Source organism: Lipophrys pholis (genome assembly GCF_963383615.2).
Source record: "Lipophrys pholis genome assembly, chromosome: 10".
In the NCBI taxonomy this organism is placed as follows: domain Eukaryota; kingdom Metazoa; phylum Chordata; class Actinopteri; order Blenniiformes; family Blenniidae; genus Lipophrys; species Lipophrys pholis.
In genome coordinates this window covers 29,030,125-29,039,241 of record NC_137640.1, presented here as the reverse complement: position 1 = coordinate 29,039,241, position 9,117 = coordinate 29,030,125, and the positions used below count along the sequence as shown (strand labels likewise).

General features: G+C 43.3%; 2 protein-coding genes across 2 annotated transcripts in view; both read left to right on the top strand.

Annotated features, from left to right (window-relative positions):
* Window positions 1–459: 459 nt before the first annotated feature.
* psmb11b (proteasome 20S subunit beta 11b) lies at window positions 460–3,667 on the top strand (the record flags this gene model as incomplete). Its single annotated transcript, XM_080473966.1, is given in 3 exon segments — window positions 460–1,106; window positions 1,108–1,110; window positions 1,263–3,667. Coding segments are annotated over 3 exon segments (975 nt in total). The 3' UTR covers window positions 1,588–3,667.
* A 2,940-nt stretch (window positions 3,668–6,607) lies between these two features.
* Window positions 6,608–9,117, top strand: part of cdh24a (cadherin 24, type 2a) — a 31,111-nt gene continuing 28,601 nt past the window's right edge. The window contains exon 1 of the mRNA XM_080474091.1: window positions 6,608–6,712. The gene's annotated coding sequence lies outside the window, so the exon portion shown is untranslated. The remainder of the gene's footprint in view (window positions 6,713–9,117) is intronic.

Genomic DNA, 9,117 nt, shown 5'->3' with positions numbered 1-9,117 from the left:
TGTTGTTTGGTTTATTTCTTTGTGATTCTATTAGGAAACTTTCCACGGGAGTGATGCATCAAAGCTCACAGTCTAACTTAATTTGATGTGCTCGAGTAAAGGCTTCACCATCACCCCAAGTCCTCTTTGGCCTACGCTCACACAAGACTTTGAAGAAATCTGATCTGAAAAACAACCTGATATCGCAGCCAAAATTAATTACCCATGGGCTACTGACTGTTTACGCTTCAAAGTCAAGGGAATGAAGCGTTGGTAACGTTGCTGATGGGTCGTTTCAGATGACCACATGGAGGTGGCTATATAAAAAGCAACCGGTGCTGGAATAGCGACGAGCTGCAACTCCAGATGACGCGCAGTGCTTCACCAGAAAGTGTGAATATAATTGGCCTTTATTTAAGAGTGTTTTTTGTCTAATAGAAGTATTCTTATTGGATATCTGTTATTGGATACACGTACAAAATGGCTTTACAAGACTTTTGCAATTTCCGAGACAACTTCAAGGACGCAGTAACCACAGAACGTTCTTCAGTGACATTTGGAAAGAAGACCTCTCCTGCCTATGTGAGATATTTACCCTTCAGCTACAGCACACATCTGTTTAATTTCTACATCCCAGTGGCAGAGTACCTCGATGAAAGTCCGATACAGTTCGGACAAATCAGCACTGGCCAGAGCTCCGGTGCCGTCTCATCTCTCGACTCCTGCTTAACATCCCACTCTCTGCCCGTGAGCCTTCCTTTTGCTTCCTCTCAGTCTGTGCCTCTTCCCTTCCCAATGTCTCACGGCACCACCACCTTGGCTTTCATGTTTCAAGGTGGCGTGCTGGCAGCAGCCGACACTCGCTCCAGCTGCTCTGGCCTCGTGGCCTGCCCGGCCTCCCAGAAGGTGTTGCCTATTCACAGCCACTTGGTGGGCACGACCTCAGGCACCTCCGCCGACTGCGCGCTTTGGAAACGGATTCTGGCCCGGGAACTGCGCCTTTATCAACTCCGCCACGGCCGACGTTTGTCCACAAGCGGAGCTGCCAAATTACTTTCACACATGCTTCACCCTTTCAAGGGAACTGAGCTGTGTGTGGCCGCCACGTTATGTGGGTGGGACGGAGGAGAGGTGGATGATGGATGCCATGACCATATAGCTGCAGAGATTGATCACAGCAGTTGTAGAGAAACAATGGATCAAATGACAAAGCAAAAAGAGTTTCCAGGTCCCACCAGTGAGCAGAGTTTGGTAATGAAGAAAGCAAGTTTCTCTGGACCCAGTCTGTTTTATGTATGCAGTGATGGTACCCGCTTAAAGGGAACACTCTTCTCTGTTGGCTCAGGATCCCCCTACGCCTACTCAATCCTCGACCAAGGGGTCCACTGGGGGCTGAGCGTGGACCAGGCCACATCATTAGCCAGAGAAGCCGTGTACAGAGCCACGCACAGGGACGCGTACTCAGGAAACTGCGTGGACATCTTTCAAGTCAACTCAAACGGATGGACTCGCAGAAGCAGGGAGGATCTGAAAGAGGAATATTACAGAGAGAAAGAAAGGCGAACACGCGAGGGAAGGGAGAGACAGGACATGACTCTGTCAGAGTAAAGACATGAAACAAACAAAAATGGCAGGAGAAATGGGAAAGCATCGCATCGGGGAGTATTTTGGAGCGATGTGATGGCATCTTTGCAGAAGATACTAAATTAATGAACAGGACAAGCAGTTGCATCCTCCAGGCTATTTCTCAAATGATTTGAGCATGCATATCGTTCCCACTAATAACAGCTGATGTTTTGTTTGTGCTGATGATAAAATAGGCACACTGCTGGCTGGCATTTTGATTTAGGATGCTTCAACAACAATCATTTGAATAGCATGAGATAATTATTAGCAATTCCTGTTTTTGGATGACTCGCAGCAACAGAGAGAAGCTCTCTGAGAAGATCAGAATTCTGAATGTTTCGGAGGTTGGAGGTTGTCCTGTATCGCTGGGAAGAGGTTTAACCTGTAGCTATAAACATTGTGAGCGTGAGAAGTGATTTGTGCCTGCTGAAGTTTCCCTGACACTTCAATAAATTAACAAATCAATGAAATCTTACTGAAGGTGCCACAGCGTTTTGTTTTAACCCTGCAGTCGTAAATTAGCCCCAGTAGTCATAACTGAAGTGACGATGACACTGCAAAGGATATTAGGGTAAAAGGTGCAGTTGGCCCTCATCCTCGGCGTTCTGCCGTGTCCCGTCTAACTTTAGTGAAGATATCCAAAGCACAGTGAGGAAACGTTTCTCTGGCAGCACAATCTGACTGGTCAGAGTAGCTTTATGGCAAATGGATTACATGTCAGCGTGCTGGAGGCCTGCATGATGTCATGTTTCAACACGCAGCCATGACAGGCCAGTTTTTAACTGCGCAATATATTGTACATGCCAGAGTTTTTAATGGATAACATATGCACATGTGTAGCAAGTGTGTGTTATTAACAGCTCAAAATAAATTACAAGCAGAGATGCGTGACTGCAGCATAAGTGGTGATGTGTGCCCGGTACTACTGCGTGATTGACTGCAGCTGCGAGAGTAAGAAGGGGAAAGCCTCCCTCTTTCCCCGACCTCATCCATAATTCCAATCTTTGGAAGTTCATTAATGGCAGAATTATTGAGCTGGTGAAAAAACAAGGAGTGGAAACCAATTTGGCGTTCCCGATTTGAGAGCATGCGGGACATACTTGTATGTATGGAGCCTTGTGTTTTGAGAGGAAGCAAGGACAGAATGGCAAAATCAAAGATCTGAGCCTGCGAAGAAAAACCCGAAGTCTGGATTTAAGTGAGCAGCCGTTCTCCTTTCGCTCGGCCTCTTCAAAGCCTTTTTGTACGGTACTTTCAGTTTCTTCTCCTCACATGCAATCTCCAGCCGAGGCCAGTGCAAACTCCATCAGATAGGAAATGTCACAGACCAGACCTTCTACATCTGTTGCTGTACGGTTCTTGTTCTCCTCTCTCTTGTAAAAGAACTCTGAAAACATGTGACCTTAACAACTCACAACTCTTGACAGCTCCTCTCACGGTATGAGCTGAGAGCAAGTTTTTGTACTTGTAAATCTGTCCCCATGAGCTCTCAAATCCTCACCAGCAGATTGATTACGGCTTGGCTTTGTTTTGTGCTCACTCAGTAGTTTTGGCGTGACCAAACCTCCATTACCCAGCACAGTGCAGGCTGATGTGAAGAGCGACCCCTGGGTTCCAAGGTTTCTTTCCAGTCATATCACCGCCTGTTTACAGGTGTGTCTGTGTCCAGCAGATGATGAAGGTCAACAACTATAAAGTCTGCAGCTGATCGTGATGTACAGTGCTGAGGTTTGTCTGTATTCAAAAAATAACCAAGTCACCAGCTTGAGAAGCAAACATGAAATAAGAAAAGTAAAAATACCTGATTAAATTAGTGGTTTTATTTATGCAAACTGAAAAATAAGAGGTTATTTTAACTACAAGAAATTCAGAAGAGCACTCAGATTTTTCTAAGGAGTGGGGCGAGGATTGAAGAAATGCTTCTTTGAAATTTTGGGTTTTGATTGAACATCTTGTTCAAGGGTCTGCAAGTGAACGCTCAGCAGCTGAGTGAGATTCTTTAGCTTCTCTGTACTGACTTTGTGTTGCTATTGAAAACTGCATGACAATAAACAGTGATTTTTATTCCATTTCTTCATAAAGGACTGTCATTCTGCAGTTGGAGGCGACAAATGTGATGCTTGCATGTGCAGTCTGAAAAACTAACCTTGCTGTGAGGTTTCAAAGGCTTCCAAGCAGTGCTTTCAGTGGGCCGGTATGCACCGGTACACAGTACCGGCACTTTTTCAAATTTTACCCCTCAGCGTACCGGGACTTTTTTCTAGCGTACAGCGCGTACCGAAACTTTTCGTAATGTCTGGACTGTTCAGGCTTAAACAATGAGGTTAATTTAGGGATTTTTACTGGTAAACGAGCTTCATACCGTGATACATAGTGATGCGTTCAGGTGCATCACGTAACTCTGCCCTCCGTGGCTGCACTGGCTGACCAATCGTCCTTCAGAGGAAAATCTCTCCGTACAATCACAATCAGCAAATACTTTATGACCAGAGATAAAACCCTCAGTGTTTGTGTATTTTTGCAGTAATTTACTTGCCCTCTCTTCCTCGCTCTCTCTCTCTTTCCCTCCAGTCCAGCCCATCGCCCCACCATGGAAGCAGCTCGTGTTTAAAACTCGTTTTTTCCTAAAAACAACAAAAAAACAACAACAATCCCACAGTGAAATTCATGGACTGTTACAACATGGACACATGTGCTTATAGACAAGTGTGGCCTATACTGTATATGTACAAATATATTTTTTCTTTTTAAATATGGTGGGTGCAGCTTATGTTCATTTAAAAACAAACAGTCTACACTCTACTGCCCATATTGACGTGATCATTGACATCATTAACATTTTTCACGATTACACACTTAAATCACACAGTAAGTTATATCATTGTACAGGCAGAGCGTTTCCTAAAAATTCAATTCAAATAGTTTTCAGCAAACTGCACCAGGTTCCTGTCCTGTCCATTCCTACATGACCCAGGTTCCTCTGTCAGTTTTCAAATGGATTCACTGGAGCTTTTTTTTCCACAGTTACACCTTAAATTACACCCAAATACATATAATGCTGTAAAGACTGAATAAATAAAAATCTCCACAGGGACAATAAAAGTACACCGGAATTTATTCAGGATGGTGTAGTGACATCCACTCATCTCTCTATTTCTCTCTCTCATTCTTTCTTTTAATTTTTTTGGGGGAAATTATTAAAAGTCTGCCAATATTTAAATAAATATGCAATTACTTACAACATGTACTTGTGCTTTGTTTTTTTTAATCTCACACCATTATAATAAAGCCGCCGGTGGATCCACACGCTGCATAAGGTGCCTTTTTTTTAACTGACCACCTGCCGTACAAAATGTCTGCGCACGCCACTGAATATTGTGTTTTTGTCCATATTTGTATGAGAGACTGACAGCAGGTCACCAAGAGGAGGACCGGCACTTAGTTTGTTCCAATTAAACCACTGCTTCCAAGTAAGGCTAAAAGCTCTTTCCACATTAGAACCAATGAACACATTCTGCAGTCACACAAGTTATCTTTGTAACATTTAGTAAAAAGACAATGGAAATAATACTAAGTTGTTTGCCTTGGTGAGGTTTCCTGTAAACTGTAAAACTTTATGATAACTTTTAAAATGACTTTAAGGTGAATAAGAAGGAAATGCATTCAAATGAAGAACTGATCTATCTATCTATCTATCTATCTATCTATCTATCTATCTATCTCCACACCTCTTGTGTTTTCTAATTCAGGCTGAAAAGGTAAAAGGTTTTTCTTTATAGGGACAAAAAGCCTTCCAGGTTTGGTGCCGCTGACTTTGAAACACACAGTGTTGATTCATGGTAGTGTCCATGCTGTCAATAGTGTGGGAGAATCTCTGTCACCAATAGCTTCAGACTTGTATTTACCTACTGCTACGCCCTTACTTCCTAATTCCTTGATAGCAGAATAATTCACTCCATCATCTTCTGTTACAAAGCAGAACTACAGACCTGATCATGGGCGCTTACGGTAGTTTGCTAAATTCAGCATAATACTATGACAACCATACATCCCCAAAACATCCTGAGATGTCAGGTTTACTGTTGGTTCTTGACGTTTGTTACCTTTAAAAACACACCCTTCAGCTTCATCAGAAAGACGGACGAGTCTCTCCAAACCGGGCACAAGTGTGAGGGACCTATTCAAAAGGTTATGTTAAAGTGTCGAGACCTCATGGGAAACAGAGTGTCAGCAATGTATTGTGTATTAAATGGTTCATGATTCCTCGGAGAAACACTTCACGGAGGATTCATTCAGCCCACTGAAATGTGCCATCGCCGTGTGAAGAGGAGGATAATTACAGTCATATACAGCAGACATGAATTTAACAAGTGGGAGAACATCATTGAAGGAAAAAGTCGTTTTTTTAATGCATCCTTCAGTGGTAATTTTCTGGTCCAGCTCGTGGAGGAAAATGTAAACTTACTGAGAATGATGATTATGTGGACTGGCTCTATTTAAGCAGATTAAAACACACACACACACACACACACACACACACACACACACACACACACACACACACACACACACACACACACACACACACACACACACACACACACACACACTTGTGCATGGCTTCAAAGAAAGCATACAGCCTGACCAGGAAACATGGAAGGGCTTAAAGGAAAACTATAGTGACGCTGACAATTACAGGCTCGAGCTGTGATTTGTTTTTTCCAGAAAAACAACAAGGAACAAACTAATTTGTTATTCTGGCCATTATAGACTGTGGTACACAGTCACTGTGTGTCTAAAATAGTAGGCTTTTAGGGGGACTATCGTCTTTCTGTGGCAGTTACAAAGTAGTGTGTGTGTGTGTGTGTGTGTGTGTAAGGGGGGAGAGAGAGAGAGAGAGAGAGAGAGAGAGAGAGAGAGAGAGAGAGAGAGAGAGAGAGAGAGAGAGAGAGAGAGAGAGAGAGAGAGAGAGAGAGGGAGGGGTAGCCTGGGCTAAGTGGACAGACCTCACGTTGAGCTCAGATGAACCTCAGCATCCTTTTCCCACGTTGGATCATTTCAGCTCCGTTAAATCAGAGGACCACCGGAGCAGAGCCGCGAGCACACGGTAAGCCAGACCACTTTCTCCTCCTCATCCTTTCTTTTTTTTTTTATTGAAGTCCTCACTGTTGGCACAGTTGGCACCGATAACTTCCCTCCTTTATTCTCACTTTATCACTCGGGGTTTCGCAGGGTTTTGGATCGACGCGGTCTCCAACAGTTTGTAGCTGTCTGCAAATTAGCAAAAACAAAATCCTGCACCTTGTCGCCTGCGCGCCGCGGCGCGTGAGCAGGCTGTGCAGGTGAGATTAAGCCCCGCTGACACGCGCGCTTTACGAGAAGAAAACCATTATTTTGGGAGACTCGGCCGAGCCAGGCTGTGACAGATGGTGCGGATAATGCCGTGTTTCCCTTCTCTCGCTTCCTGGCGCGAGCAGCGAGGAACGCGTCCTGCGTGTTTGCACATGCACGTGCGTGTGCGCGTGTGCGTGCAGGCAACGTGTCCCATGCGCACTCACCTGCTGCGTGCGCTCACTTTCGCGCGAGGATGCCGAAAAAAGAAAAAGACTAAAGGTGGGCTTGACTCGAGTGGTTTCGCGTTCATTATAATAGTTAGACGGAGTGTGTAAATCACATTAACATGCATCGAGTAGGTCAGTTCTTCCTCTAACAAGACAAGGTCGCGCTCCGGGCTGTTTAGTGCTTCTCTACGACGTATGCTAATGAGGGCTCCAGCTGTGAACGAGCGTGTGGGCGCGCGTGCTCAGGTTAGTGTGTATTGGTGAAGTACGACACCGCTGATCTCCTCTCCGCTACATGTCAGGGTAACCCTAAACCTATGTGGTTAAAAACCCAGTTAAAGGCTTTTTTTAAAATTTCAGATTATAACTATTAAAAGAAACAAAATCATACAGATTTCCTTCTTACTTTTGTTCTCAATGGCTTTGATGATATTGTCAGGGTTTGAAAGAAGTAGTAGTTATGACAACCAGCAGGAAATAGTAGAACCTAGATGGAAAAAGTAATTTTGCCTTTGGTGAAAAAAATACATGTTTGTCTCAAAATAGTAACTACAATAAAAAAATATCCCATTTTGAAGGAGAGAATTGATAGAGAAACAGACAGGTGGTATCTGAAGTACACCGTGGTAACAAGCTGCACATCTCTTGTGATTTGTGGCTCTTAAAGGTGAGATGTTTCTCATGGCTCCACTCTATTCAGCTCCCAAGTGGTTCCTCACATTAATTCATTATTAAATTACCTGCAATAAATACTAAAACAAAACGTCAATTGTATAGAATGTTTACGGCTGAGACCTTAACCTGGTTATTCTAATTAAACAAATGTATGCTGCTCGGTGCACCCGAGAACGTTCCATTCAGTCTGAGCATCCCGATCATACTCGAAAGCAACCCTGTGATTTCTAATGCATTCAGTGTTCCATCTTGTTAATGAGTGAAATGACATGTTTAATGATGTTATCGTGTTTGGCTGTGACGTTGATTTGGTGGAGAGGCGAGAGGGCAGGTAGAAGGCGAGTGTTTGAGGCGACGGACGTGTGGCGAGAGGTGAAGGAGCGACAGCATGTTTACAGTCGCCAAAATAACCCGATTCCTTCTTTCTGGCTACGGCACAGATATTCCAGACACATCAGGCAAGAAATGTCTGTGTGGAAAGCTTTTAAGAACAGTAGCAGGATAACGGATGCATGAAAGAATGAGAGCATGTTGATTTTCCCAGTGGATGGAAAGTTTCAGTTAAAAACCACTGGGATTGAAGCGTGGATTTGTGCAGAATAAGCATAAAAGCATTGATCTTCTGAAGAAATTCAAGTCTTTGACACCACCTCAATGCTAAATATAAAGCTGGAAGCAAGTTCAAATCATTCCTCATGTTACATTCAAACAACACATCATTGTTTACATTAGAAGTCATCCACCAAAATGAATTTCAATAAAAAATATTACATATATCATCAAACACTGAAATGGGATTGGATTGTGATTAATTTATTAGAAAGCAGATGATTAATGAAGTTAATGTCTATAATTGAGGTGCAGACCCAGTTTAGTTGTTCTACAAAATACAGAAAACATCAACAAAGCTCAAAAAAAGATGCAAATCTCAATCAGATCCATCATATGAATTTTACTCCACTGCTTGAACCTTTTACCTATTTGCAATAACAGCCTAAAAAAGCTTAAGAAGTCCCGACATGTAATGTGTGGAGAAAAAAAACCAACATCCAAGAATTGAATGGAATTTTTGGAAATCATACGCAAGCTCTTCTTTTCATTCTTCATCAATTATCATTTGTCTCACTGGGGTCAGAGCCTTTTGCACAGTCCCACAGAGCCCGAGGCTATAACCCTGTTTAGTGCACACTCACAAACGCTGCACATCATATAGTCGACCAATCAGTGACGGCTTGAAAGAAGAAAAAAAATCCAAGAGCCGCGCGAACGACGCATC